Consider the following 14,436-nt stretch of genomic DNA (forward strand, 5'->3'; position numbering starts at 1 on the left):
GAAATTCTCCAAAAATTTTCACTATCTCCACACTAATTGTCTTCTTTCGTTAATGTATTATTTTTACACCATCTTAAGATTATAATAACCACTTGATCTTATTATAGTAAATACTATTTAAAAGTTGCTCAATTAGATACATTCAACACTTTTTTTAAATCTTATTTGGTATAGTTTTTACTTTTTGCTACCGTTTTTACAATTTATTTTTTTAGTTTTTTTAAATGTTTTGCAACCATGTTTACTATTTCCTTCTCAAACTAACATAGTTACTAGCAAACACATACTATTGTAACAAAAACTAAAATAGTCGAAACCCAAACACAAACTATTGTAATCCAACTACGTTAAAAGAACTCATCCACAAAGGTAGAATCTCCAAAAGTCTAATTGGCGTCACCTCTTCTCTCTCCGGTCTCACTGCTTTGTACCTTTGGTCGAGCCCTCTAATAATATCCACCTTAATCGCCTCCTAAGAGTGTAAGATTGTAGAATAAATTGACCACATATACCCATGGAATTAGTGAGCGAAGACTACTTAGCTTGCTTCTAAGTACACTATATATATGCATGGACATAAAATATTTATAATAGTAAGTATTATTATTATTATTAGCTTATTATGCTCAATATTTCAAGGGCAGTCACAAGAAATGAATCACACATCTAAAGTTGTAATCAAATTGCATGCAATAAAAGTTGCTTTATTGAGGAGGTAGGGGATTATCATTATGATATCACTAAACATTACCTTGTGGATGGAACATATGGAGGGGGAGGCAGTGGGATGACCATTTGGGGGTCGTCAACAATGTTTGATTTTAAAGGCGAATGTGATGTGGTGGAGGAGGGAGAATAACCATTTGAGGGCCGCCAACATTAGAATCAAGATGATGGTGTGGTGGAGGGGGTGGAATGATCATTTGAGGGCCACCTATGTCAGAATCAAGATGATGGTGTGGAGGAGGGGGTGGAATGACCATTTGAAGACCGCCAACATCAGATTGTGGATGTTTGTGCGGAGGAGGCGGTGGGATGACCATTTGAGGGCCACCAACGTCCAAATTAAGATGATGGTGTGGTGGAGGGGGTGGAATGACCAATTGAGGACCACCAACATCGGATTGTGGAAGCTTGTGCAGTGGAGGAGGAGGGATAACCATTTTAGGGCCGCCAACATCCGTATCAAGATGATGGTGTGGTGGAGGTGGTGGAATGACCATTTGTGGTCCACCAACGTCTGAATCAAGATGATGGTGTGGCGGAGGTGGTGGAATGACCATTTGAGGTCCGCCAACATCTGATTGTGATCCAACATGAAGCAACACTGTAAATACACAAACAAAGAATTATAATACATGCATATGTGATATGTGTATACGTTTATATAAACAAACGGAAAATAATATTCTTGAATACGTACCACGACAATGTGTTATTGTGGCTATGGACAAAAGCGATAGAAAGAGAAGATTAATTGTTTTTGTTTTCTCCATATTGGTCACTAGAAAATGGATAATAGAAGATTAATCTTGTGGAAATGGATGGAGGAACAAAGGGTTTATATAAAATGGTTTTGTTGGCCAAAACAAGAATTATAGTTAAATCATAATTGGTACGCAACTTAATAAAATTGAAATTGATAAAGTTATACCCAAACAGTTTTAATGGTCCATTTTAATGCCTAAAACTCAACAATCTTAACATTCATCTAAAAACATCCAATATCGTGCTTAAGAGAATTTAATTACTATTTAGAGAAATTAAATGAGAGTAACAAAAAATAGTTGTCCGTGAAAAAATAATTTCATATGCTCGTATTACCATAAACCTTCCAACAATAACCTTCTTTAAAAAAAAAAACAAAATCTTAGTTAATGATGGTAGTTATAACAATTTATGTCAATTGATATCAGTGCATTTTGAGAACTAAGAAGTCCATGGTCCAATTCCTCCACCTCTTCAATTTGTACTAAAAACAATTTTAAAAGTAAAAAGTAGATTTTTGGGAACTTTTAATCAAAAAAGAAAAAAGAAAAGAAAGAAAGGAAAAAGCAAAAAAAGAAAAGATTGTATGAATTAATTATTGATGGTTGTCTTAGAACCATCAAAACAAGCATAACTCAACAAAGAAGTAAGTTTTATCACTCGTAGGTCGATGGCTTGAATCTCTTCTCTTCTATTGATCTTGAAAAAATGAAATTTATTAACCAATTTACTATTGCGATATATTTTATCTAACTTAATTAGGTTGTTATATAATTTTAAATAGTGTTGTTGAATGAGAAGTTTTTTACTAATCGCAAATTGCCCCATCATTTCTTAGACTAGAAGATATAATGCTAAGAAAGTTAGCAAAAGAGGTAAAATTGAACCAAGGAACGAACTATAGCTTGAGGGGTAATGGTGCCTCGATGAAATATGATATCGCAAATTGCCCCATTATTTCTTAGACTAGAAGATATAATGCTAAGAAAGTTAGCAAAATAGGTAAAATTGAACCAAGGAACGAACTATAGCTTGAGGGGTGATGGTGCCTTGATGAAATATGATAGGTTGTGTGTAACTAAAGACCAAGGCATAAAAGATCAAATTTTAGAGGAAGCATATAGTTCTGCATATGCAATGCATCCTGACAATACAAAAATATATAGAACTTTAAAGAAGCACTATTGGTGGCCTGGTATGAAATGTGAAACTGCAGAATACGTAGCTAAGTGTTTAATCTATCAACAAGTTAAACCTGAATGACAGAGAGTAGCGGAATTTTTAAACCCACTTCCAGTGCTGGAATGGAAATGGAAACATGTTACCATGGAATTTTTATTTGGACTTCCTTGCACATCGAGTGGGTTTGATAGCACTTGGGTAATAATTGACAAACTTACAAAGAAAACAAGATTTTTACTAGTGAAGGCCACTTTCACCTTGGATAAGTTGGCCAAATTGTACATTGATAATATTGTAAGTGTGTATGGAGCTCCCGTATCTATTGTGTCTGATAGAGATTCCAGGTTTACTCTAAAGTTTTGGTCGAGTTTGCAACAAGTAATGGACACCAATTTACATTTCAGTACCAGATTTCATCCTCTGACAGATTGTCAATCAGAAAGAACCATCAGACCTTGGAAGATATGCTTCAAGCTTGTGTTTTTCAGTTCAAAGGTAATTGTGATGCTCATTATCATTAATGAAATTTGCATATAATAATAGTTTCCATTCAAGTATTGGAATGGCACCTTATGAGGCTTTGTATGGCAGACGTTGTAGAACCCCTGTGTGCTGGGATGAAGTTGGGGAAAGAAAGTTAGTAGGACCATAATTAGTACAAACCACCTTAGAAAATGTGATCATTAGAAAAAAGTTGAAAACAACATAAGATTGTCAAAATAGTTATACAGATAAGCGACAAAGAGACTTGAAATTTGAGGTTGGTGACAAAGTCTTTCTAAAGTTATCTCCTTGGAATGGTGTGCTTCATTCTGGTAGAAAAGAGAAGCTGAGTGCAAGATTTGTTGAACCTTATGAGATACTAGAACGTATTGGGCTTGCAGTGTACCGTTTGGCATTGCCTATGGAACTTTCCAGGATTCATGATGTGTTTCATGTGTAGATGTAGCGTAAGTACGTTTCTGATCCATCTCATATTCTTGAAACACAACCAGTTCTTTTGATAGAGAACTTGTCTTACGAGCAGGAACCAACACAAATTCTTGACAAGAAAGAGCAGGTGCTAAGGAACTAATTCGTACCGTTAGTTAAAGTTCTTTGGGGGAACCATATTTATGAAGAAGCAACATGGGAGACTGAGTAGGCAATGAAGGCTCAATACCCACAACGTTTCACATCATCACCATGATCGAATTTCGAGGACGAAATTCTTAAAAAGGAGGTAGTAACTTGTAAGTCCTCGTTCTTTTCTCGTTTTATTTATTAATATTTTTAAGTTTCAAAAACAAGTTTAAATCTAGTAGTCAATGTCTAAAGGTTGAATTGTTTTAATAAGGTAAATTTGTTTTAATAAGAAAGTTTGGAACAAATTTAGATTGATTTAAGGCTTCAACTTTTTGAGGTGTTGAAAAGAGCATGATAGGGGCAAAAAGTGAGTTTATTTTGAAAATGAGGGGTATTTTTGTCTATATCTATTATTAGTATTTTTCTTATATGAAGCAATTAAAAGAAAAAGAAGAGGGAAACGTCTACAAGAGGTCTGGAGTGCACTCCCTCCCCTTCCTTCCAGTTGTTCCCTCTCCCTCACCTTGTTCTCTTTCGTTGGTTGGCCGCCACACCCGTCGTCGCTTCCTCACGCTTCAGGACAGCCACAAACTGCGCCACTCATCTCCTTCGCGTCGTTTGGTGTCGTATTGAAGCCTTGTCTCCATCTAATGATGTGTCGCTCGATTCACCAGACGACGACGTGCACGCCGGTGAGCAAAGCCCCACCACGTCGCCCTCAACACAGTCGTAAGCCGGTTCTTCAACACCTCTCCTATAGCCGTCGTGCGTGGTAGCTCACTAGAGGCCATGTAAATCTTTGTCCATATCCATTCTTCTTTCAGATCCTACTCTTAGAGTAAGATTTTTATGGTTCGGGGTTGTTTTCTTTAGGCGATTGTGAATACCCATTAAGTTTAGACATAAATTTAACTTTTTCCACAACATTTTGGATGTTAGATATGAATATTAGAGGAGTTGGAGCTGCTATCGAGCCGTTTAAGAACCCAAAATCGAGTGTTTTGACACAAATTTGGTAAATTTCTAAACTTCTTGAAGTCAATCTTAAATACCTGTTTGATTCTAGTGCTATCTTTAAGTAACCAATGATGGTGGACCGTTGATTTGAACTAAGAAGGTACTTAGGATGTTGCCCATTGAAATCAAGGGTACTATGTTGAGTTCTTGGTAACATTTGGAATAGTTTCCACAAATCATCTCTGGTTTTTATTGTGGTTTGAGCTACACAAGAAGAATTAAAATATACAGTTGGATCCGTTTGAAAGTTAACTCAATTTCTAACAAGTTTCATGAATAAAATTTGAGCAAATTTTGAGGCTAAGTGAATGATTTTTGAAGTAGAAAATAGATCATAGACTTTTCACGTAATTCCAAGAAGCCTCTAGTTTGTTGAGTATCCAATAATGTATAGGTGGAACTAAAAGCTCTATTTAGTATGGTTAAAAAGCTTGGCCACGTGTTTAATTTCCTTGTGGTTATGGATCACGTGTGAGCTATTCTGGATTGTGTGTTTAGTATGCTATCATGGTCGGATTAGATGGATGTTACTATTGTGGCGGGTACTAAATATGTGTGACCTAGTTGTGGCTGCATGATTCCTTCATCATGTTCGTGCTACTCTTGGCCGTATGTTTAGACGTCTTGTCACGATCGGATTGGCTGCAGGTTGGTTGGTTGATTGGGGAATATGTGATTATATTGTTTTATTTAACACATTATTATCGATGCGTATTTACACATCTTATTAAGCATATTTTTACGTGTATTTGTATCAAATTACTTCCTACTCACCAAGCATTCAACTTATGTTTTCAATATTTTCTCCCCCATCCCAGGTAGCGACCCAGGGACCAAGCTTTGTTTCAGCCCAGTCGTTCTTGTGGATCTTCAATTTCTTTCTTTCTTTCTTTCTTTCTTTTTTTTTAAACTTTTGTAATTCATCACGAGGTGGTTAGTCTCTTCTAGAGAGACGCTATGGACTTGTGTTTTGGAAGATCCTTAATTAGTTTGAATACTTATGTATCTAATATGTAGTATGCACCTTAAACTCTACTTAAAGTTTTGAATCGGTCTGGATGTGTGTGATGAGACACACTAGTTGTATTTAGTATCTGAATTCCATTTAAAATTTTATAGAAGTGAAAATGACTACTTCTTCAAGTGTGGTTACCTCATATTTTAGGGCAGGTGTTGTCAAAATTATTATACATTTCTCTTGAAAAGGGTGTTTTATAAATCTTACGTTTTAAAAGAATATTTTAAGGAGTAGACTCACACCACCATCTTTTTAAAGATGGAAATTTTAGAACGGGGAGTAAAAGCTTGATTCTAAATACACTATATATATGCATGGACATATAATATTTATAATAGTAAGTATTATTATTATTATTAGCTAATTATGCTAAATACTTCAAGGGAAGTGACAAGAAATGAATGCATGCAATAAAAGTTGTGATCGAATTGCATGCAATAAAAGTTGCTTTATAGAGGAGGTAGGGGATATCGTTATGATATCACTAAACATTACTTTGTGGATGGAACATGTGGAGAGGGGGGCGGTGGAATCACCATTTTGGGGTCATTGACGATGTTCGATTTTAAAGGCGAATGTGATGTGGTGGAGGAGGGGGAATAACCATTTGAGGGCCGCCAACATCGGAATTAAGATGATGGTGTGGTGGAGGGCGTGGAATGACCATTTGAGGGCCACCAACGTGAGAACCAAGATGATGGTGTGGAGGAGGGGGTGGGATGACCATTTGAGGCCCGCCAACATCGGATTGTGGATGTTTGTGCAGAGGAGGTGGTGGGATGACCATTTGAGGGCCACTAACGTCCGAATTAAGATGATGGTGTGGTGAAGGGGTTGGAATGACCAATTGAGGGCCACCAACATCAGATTGTGGAAGCTTGTGCGATGGAGGAGGAGGGATAACCATTTGAGGGCCGCCAACATCCGAATCAAGATGATGGTATGGTGGAGGTGGTGGAATGACCATATGTGGTCCACCAACATCTGAATCAAGATGATTGTGTGACGGAGGTGGTGGAATGACCATTTGAGGTCCGCCAACATCAGATTGTGATCCAACATGAAGCAACACTGTAAATACACAAACAAAGAATTATAATACATGCATACGTGATATGTATATACGTTTATATAAACAAACGAAAAATAATATTCTTGAATACGTACCACAACAATGTGACATTGTGGTTATGAACAAAAGTGATAGAAAGAGAAGATAAATTGTTTGTGTTTTCTCCATATTGGTCACTAGAAAATGGAGAATAGAAGATTAATCTTGTGGAAATGGATGGCGGAACGGAGGGTTTATATAAGATGGTTTTGTTGGCCAAAGCAAGAATTGTAGTTTAATCTTCTCGTATTACCATAAATCTTCCTATAGTTTTATGAAATTGATAAGATGGTACGCAACTTAATAAAATTGAAATTGATAAAGTTATACCCAAGCAGTTTTAATGGTCCATTTTAATGCCTAAAACTCAACAATCTTAACTTTCATCTAAAAACATTCAATATCGTGCTTAAGAGAATTTAATTACTACTTAGAGAAATTAAATGAGAATAAAAGAATTGTGGTCCATGAAAAAATAAATCCATATGCTCGTATTACCGTAAATCTTCCTACAATAACCTTCTTTAAAAAAAAACGAAATCTTAGTTGATGATGGTAGTTATAACAGTTTATGTCAATCGAGATCAGTGCATTTTAAGAACTAAGAAGTTTGTGGTCCAATTCCTCCGTCTGTCCAATTTGTACTAAAAACAATTTTAAAAGTAAAAAGTAGATTTTTGCGAACTTTTACTCAATAAAAAAAATAAAAAAAAGGAAAAAACAAAAAAGAAAAGATTGTCCGAATTAATTATTGATGGTTGTCCTAAAACCATCGAAACAAGCATAACTCAACAAAGAAGTAAGTTTTATCGCTCCGAGGTCTATTCTTGAATCTCTCATCCTCTATTGATGATACAAAAAAAGTGAAAATTATTTACTGAATGTCTATTGCGATATGTTTTATCTAACTTAATTAGGTTGTTACATAATTTTAAATAATGTCGTTGAATGAGAAGTTCTTTTTACTAGTCGCAAATTGCCCCATCACTTCTCAAATTAATGATGAAACTCTAAATATTTAAATATAGATCTAATTAAAAGTTGACATGTGTCCAAATTAAATTTAAGATATAAATTTGGCAAATTACCATGTGTTTTCATCATTACCTTTGATAAAAAAAGATTATTTTGGTCCAAATAATAAAAAAAACTATTTTGGTCCAAATAATAAAAAAATTATTTTGGTCCAAATAAATAGTATTATTTGGACCAAAGTTCAACTGCGCCCAAAAATAGGCTTAAGTTAGCTTGAATGCTAAATAAGACAAAAATTAACATGATTGGGTTCAAGAGGTCAGGTTAATGCGAAACCAAACCCAAGCTCATAAAGCTTACATGAGAACGTACTCTGTAAATAAAGAAGTTCTATTCATTCGTGAGTGCATAAATTTAGACTTGACAAAGCCTAAAGAGAGTTCTACCAACAACAAGAAGACTCTGTAACTCCTAGAAACGGAACCCACTCCTTGAAGTTAAAGTTCTTTGGAGATAAGCAAATCTTATTTCAAGAGTCCAACTTCAAGAATCACTTCGCTTCCATATATCAAGCGTACGCATTCAACCGAGAGAATAAAAAGATCAAATACTAGAGACAGTCGAACCACATTGTATAAAATTAACACCAACACAACGTTAAACACAAGTTTAACTCCACGAAAAACACGTTTCTTTTTTAAAAAATTGTGTAAACAAGTTATTTATTGGATAATATATAGGTGAGTAATAAAAGATAAATAAATAAATGTGAAAGTGATACAATTCAATGATAACTTACCAATGATGATATGGGTGTTTACATTCCTTGATATGAAATATAAAAAATTATGAGTTGTTTCTAAAAGTTACATAACCTTGGTTTTTGAGTTATTTTTATTATTTTTTTATTATTGACTTAGTCATATATGTTAAATCTATTTACCATCCTCATCTTTTAAAATTTCATTCTCTCTTTGAAAAAGAACTTAATTTTTGTACATATCTAATCATTAGATGCAGAGTATAAAAAAAAAAAGTTTGAGAAGTACAAATTGAAGAGCAACAATCAGAACAAATAAACAAGGAAGGAAGCAATGTTTTAATGTTTATTGAGAGAACAATTGAATCCAAATCCTTATGAGTACAGAATGTATGTGGTACAGAAATCACAAATCCACAAGAATATTTGGGAAAGTGAAAAACTTAGTCATGACCATTTCTAGTCATAGAACTACAAAAACAGTTGAGGAGATAAAAGAAAAGAAAAAAGACCAGTAATACACAAAATATTTCATGAATATTTTTATTTCTTTATGAACTCCTCTCAAGTTTAACATTCATTGCAATTGGCTATTGCAATTTAATTATTTGTTCTGATTAAAAACAAATTTAACATTCATCCCAATTGGCTATTGCAATTCATTGCAAGCATTTATACAGTTTCAATAGCTTTGAGGTGTTCATGTTCCATATACTGAAGTGATGAAACACTCAAGTTGGCTCCATCATAATAAAAGTATGAAATGTATTAAAAATGAAGGATATTCCAGTTTTGCATAAAACTATTCCACGCACTTTGTACTTGCAACAAAACAATAAGATAGTGTCATAGCTTACCCATGTCAATTTACCTTTTTTACTTCAACCAACCATGCGATGATCTCTGGTAGCTTGTTCCTAAAAGACAAAGTTACTAAGATCAAATTGAAGAAACCAAGAAACAGTATAAAAACTCTTTTACAGTATAACAAAAATTAAGATCAAAATGTGCGTTCTCAACTTGCCTAAAATTAATATTACTAAGCAAGGAAGAAAACATATTTCATTTCAGACAGAAAGGAAAAACTCTACAGAAAAGAAAAAAAAAAGACATTGATAAAGAAGACATAGTATGACATCTTGTATTAGACATATATATAGCCACCTATTTTTATACTACACATATATGTTTTTCTTTTAAATATTAATATTAGTAATAATTGCTAAATTATTTATTTATTTATTTACTTTAAAAAAGGTAAAAAAATTAATAATAACATAATATCTTATAATATTTCATTTACGAAACAAAAATAAATCAATTTATTTTTTAAAAGATCTTTTAATATCATATTTGTACTATTTTAGGAAAAAAGAAATGAATTTGTTTTAAATAAAATCTTATAATATCAATTTTGACTTACTTAAATCATTTTAGAAAAAAAGAAAATCAATTTTAAATAAAAGTATTTTAATATTCATTTGATGTATTAATTTATTTTTCACAAAATCTCAAAATATCTCATTTAATTTATTTTAGAAATTTTAAAATTTGTTTTATTAATATAATATCAAAATTTGATTTTATTCTTATTACTTTTTCCTATTTTGTGGTACACTTCAAGTCTATAAAAATGGACTTTGTCATTTGAAAAAGGGAGATGAGTTTTTTTGAAACAAAGAATTCTTTGGATGAAAAATTTCTTACAAAAAGTCTTTAGAGAAAATTTTGTTAGAGAATCTTTCCGAATCGAAAAAAAAAATCTGCAAAAGTAAGTGTTTTTATTTTTATTTATTTGTTTATTCTTGCTTTCTTTTACTTTCATTGTTATTATCTTTTTTCTTTTTCTTAAAAAAAAACCCTGAGTCTTTTCTTCTCCCTAAAAAAGTAGAGAAAAAGAAAAAGACATAAGACTTTCATTTTATCTTTACTTTATTCTCTTTAAAAACACACGTATATGTATGTAATTATATATATAAAGAAAATTTCATTTACTTATTATTATTAATATAATTTTATTTGTTATTAACGTTTTTTTATTACTGTTTTTTTAACTTTATTACTGTTTATTTTAACTTCTGTTTTTCTTCATTTTAACTTTATTTTTATAACTATGGCTTTCTATATATTTAAAACTTATTATTATTGATTTATTTATATAATTACTATTTATTTAATTATTTATTTGTTATAATAATAATAAATTATTATTATGGGCCTTCCGGCCACACTTCTTTTTTATAAAAAAAATGTTTTTTTCTCTTCTAATTCTTCTTCCTTTTATTTCTTTTGTTTCCTTATTCCTTCTTTCCTTTTTCATTATTTATTTATTTCTTTCTTGTTTATTTTTATTTATTTATCTATTTATTTTTGTTATCTTCCGTTTCCATTTTCTTTTTATTTATTTTAAGTTATTTTTATTGCATGCATAATAATTATTGTTATGTAGTTTTAAACTTATCAATATTTTTTTTGCACTTTTCAATGTTATCATGATATTTTATATCAATTATTTAATTTTTTTTCCTTACATCATATTTATTTTTACATTTTTTCGTTCTAAAAACAAAATCCGATGATGAAATTAGAAATATCTGGGAGTCCGTTATTTCTAAATTCTTGAGGTGAGGGAATTGGTTCTTTGAGAATCCAAGATTCGATTCCCAATATTTTTATAAAAAAAAAATTATCTTACTTGCTTAATCTAGGGTATATTATATTTGATTTCATTGTGCATTATTTCGTATTGACCTAATTTTGAAGATCTTTCTTAAATTTTCTTTCTTAACTATTTAGAAATTTTTACTTTACAACCATTCCTTTTAATTTTTTTAAAAAAATGTCTAAAATCTTTTTTCAAATACTAGCCTATGATAGATTTTGAGAAATTGTAATAATTTCTCATTTTCTTAAGGTGAGAAACTTTTCTTCAATATATAGTCTAATTAATAGAATATATAATTCCACTTATTTTATGAGATCATTGCTTCAAATATTGAAGTAATGAGGGATGAAATAAAACATTAGTTTTAAAATAAATGTAAAAATATTTTCAATTCAAGATTTTAAATTTGGCCGCCATTTTTCTAAATGGGTGTTGTGAGGTGCTAATACCTTCCCCACACACACATGACTCCCGAACTCAATTCTATTTTTCGCAGACCATTTTTTAAAAAATTGTTTATTTTATTTCGGTGTCCAATCACACCGTAAAAAAGATTGGTGGCGACTCCTATTTTATTTTAAAACTAGCTCTTTTGAGGACGTCGACCGCTCCGCGTCATCTCGGACACATGTCGACAAAATGAAAATTTTCTAGCAATTTCATTATCAATGCTCATTTTACTTCATCTACCAATTTCGTTGATATGTAACCCTTACTAATTTACTTCATTTAAACAAAATAATCTTCAATTAGTTAAATAGAATAAAATTGGCAAACCAATGATTCGAACACGATACCTTTTCTCATTGTCTTTCAAACTTTTCATTTTTTTTCCTTCTCTTTCCCTACTTGATCCCTAAACATAAGAAAATCAACAAAAAATTAATATTAAAACACCTTTGGACTAAACAACTCCAAGTTTAAGATGGCTTGAGTGAAATAAAATGGCATAGTGATGAACTTTATTCTTTTTATTGTGAAAAAAAGAGGTGTAAAGCTTTGTTGAGCAATATCATATCATTAAACCTTTGTTGTGAATGCCTTTATGGAATGCTCCCCAACTTGTGGAAATGCTCTTTGTTTAACATCTAAAAAATAGAGATGGAATCAGTTTAAAAAATTTGAGAGAATAAATCAACTTATCAAAAACCCAAACTAGAAAACAAAATAAATACTAAATAGGGATGTAACTGTTTTGGACCTTAGTTTCTGTCTTTGAACGAATACATCCTATAAACTGATATACAAAGAAGTCCCTAATTTTATAGTAAGAAAGATTTCTTATCATCTAAATCTCTCTAAATTTCTCTAAAACTTGTCACGGTATCATAGAAAAATAGCATAGTAGTTCCTCAAACCATAAATAGCATCAGAAAAATTATTCTAAATTTGAAATTGGGTTTACTTGATTGAAGATCTTCCTATTACAATGTAGGACTCATATTATATATTAAGTTTCCATAGATTTTCTAACCACTCCAAATGATATATCTGGCTAGCATACACCACAAAGTAAATTATAAGAAATTGTATTGAATAGCAGAATTCAATGCAAAATATACCAAACACAAATAGAAAAATAAAATTGTGTTAACAAAACTTACAACCCAATAATTTCAATTGGCAATGTCCCAACCACACCTTCATACCTCTTTTAAGTAAGATGAAAGCACCAATTTCTTTAGCCCAAATCAAACAGAAAATATGTGGCAACTCAAGGTGATCAGAAAGTGATATTCAAGCAACTCAGATTAAACTTTCATCACTCCAAGCCATACTTTGATCAGTCAAAATCACTAAACTTAGCTATTGTAAGGGTGTCAACAAAGCCATCAAATTTACACAAACAAACAAAACTTAACAAAGCCATTGACTGTCAATCTTAATACTTACTATTCTTATCAATTTAGCACCACACTAGAAAGAAATGGTAGGTAAAAAAAAATGTTTCTCAACACCAAACACAGTACAAATGCATGGAGTTTTAGGTGATGAAGACAATACACTACAGACAAATTTCATCCATTCAAGCTAAAGCTAACTTTGCATGTGCGATGTTTGAATAAAAAACTCCAAGTCAATATACCTCTAATTTTCAATAGCAAAAGAAAAATGTCAATGGGTGGGTAACGTCTAGATTTGCTTTATATCAATCCATATAAGACATGCTTCCATCAACTATATAGGATTGAAATTGTGTTGACATTGTTGAATAATTAATGAAATTATTGTTGATTTATTAATTATACTAAATTTTCGTCATTTTTTCGTTGTAAATCTACTAGTTGAATAATTTATTTTGTTGATGGATCTGTTTTATTGAAACAAATGTACTAATGCAAGAAATGAAAAATTTTCTGTATTAAATATATTAATAAATGATATGCTTGACATTAAATACATGTCAAATATACTATTTCACTTGAATTAAATATACAAATTTACTTGATGGATAAATAGTGTCAAGTATACTATCTTACTTGATCGGTAAATAGTGTCAAGTATATTATCTTATTTGACATGTAAATAGTGTCAAGTATATGATCTTACTTGACGTACAAAAACCGTCAATTATAGGACTTTATTTGACACGTAAAATGTGTCATGTATATGACCTTACTTGACACGTAATAAGCGTCAAATGCGTTAGATTACTTGACGTTAATACAATGTCAAGTAAATGTATACTTAACATTTTTTTAGTGTCAAGTAATGTGACTATACTTGACAGTCGATTACTTGACGCTTTTAAAAACGTCAAGTATACGTTTACTTGACACTGTATTCACATCAAGTAAACCAATTTTTGTAGTAGTGTTTTTTGAAAAATACATTTATATCTAGACCACATTTTGTTTATATAAGATGCTTGAGACATGGCTAGTGTTTTGCTCTTAAGGTTCCGAACAATTTGGATCTTGAGAACGGATTTTGCATCTCCCAAATCTTTCATTTGAAATTGCATAGCTAGCCATTTCTTAATATCAGTAAGATAACCTATGTCATTTCCAATTAGTATAATATCATCTACATACAAAACTAAGAATGCTATAATGGAATTGACGACCTTTTTGTAAACACAAGGCTCATCAACATTTTCTCAAAGCCACAAGATTTGATTGCAGTATCAAATCTTATATTTCAGGATCTAGATG

The 14,436-nt window shown here is 31.6% G+C and overlaps 2 protein-coding genes across 2 annotated transcripts; one reads left to right on the forward strand and one right to left on the reverse strand.

Annotated features, from left to right (window-relative positions):
* Window positions 1-821: 821 nt before the first annotated feature.
* On the reverse strand, window positions 822-1,496 carry LOC116404325 (carboxypeptidase Y-like). Its single transcript, XM_031886505.1, has 2 exons — window positions 1,424-1,496; window positions 822-1,327 (listed from the first exon to the last, which is right to left on the reverse strand). Exons 1-2 carry the CDS (start codon window positions 1,494-1,496, stop codon window positions 822-824), a joined length of 579 nt encoding a protein of 192 aa, XP_031742365.1.
* Window positions 1,497-2,814: 1,318 nt separating this feature from the next.
* LOC116404327 lies at window positions 2,815-3,613 on the forward strand. The gene is made up of 4 exons (XM_031886509.1): window positions 2,815-3,014; window positions 3,098-3,165; window positions 3,214-3,306; window positions 3,402-3,613. Exons 1-4 carry the CDS (start codon window positions 2,815-2,817, stop codon window positions 3,611-3,613), a joined length of 573 nt encoding a protein of 190 aa, XP_031742369.1.
* Window positions 3,614-14,436: the final 10,823 nt, after the last annotated feature.

This window comes from Cucumis sativus, chromosome 1 (genome assembly GCF_000004075.3).
Source record: "Cucumis sativus cultivar 9930 chromosome 1, Cucumber_9930_V3, whole genome shotgun sequence".
Lineage (NCBI taxonomy): Eukaryota > Viridiplantae > Streptophyta > Magnoliopsida > Cucurbitales > Cucurbitaceae > Cucumis > Cucumis sativus.

Coding starts and splice junctions, on each gene's coding strand:
- LOC116404325 (XM_031886505.1), bottom strand. CDS start 1,496: ATGGAGAAAACAAAAACAATTAATCTTCTCTTTCTATCGCTTTTGTCC. Junction 1,328..1,423: donor CACAATAACACATTGTCGTG/GTACGTATTCAA, acceptor GTGTATTTACAG/TGTTGCTTCATGTTGGATCA.
- LOC116404327 (XM_031886509.1), top strand. CDS start 2,815: ATGGAATTTTTATTTGGACTTCCTTGCACATCGAGTGGGTTTGATAGC. Junction 3,015..3,097: donor GTGTCTGATAGAGATTCCAG/GTTTACTCTAAA, acceptor ATCCTCTGACAG/ATTGTCAATCAGAAAGAACC. Junction 3,166..3,213: donor TTGTGTTTTTCAGTTCAAAG/GTAATTGTGATG, acceptor ATATAATAATAG/TTTCCATTCAAGTATTGGAA.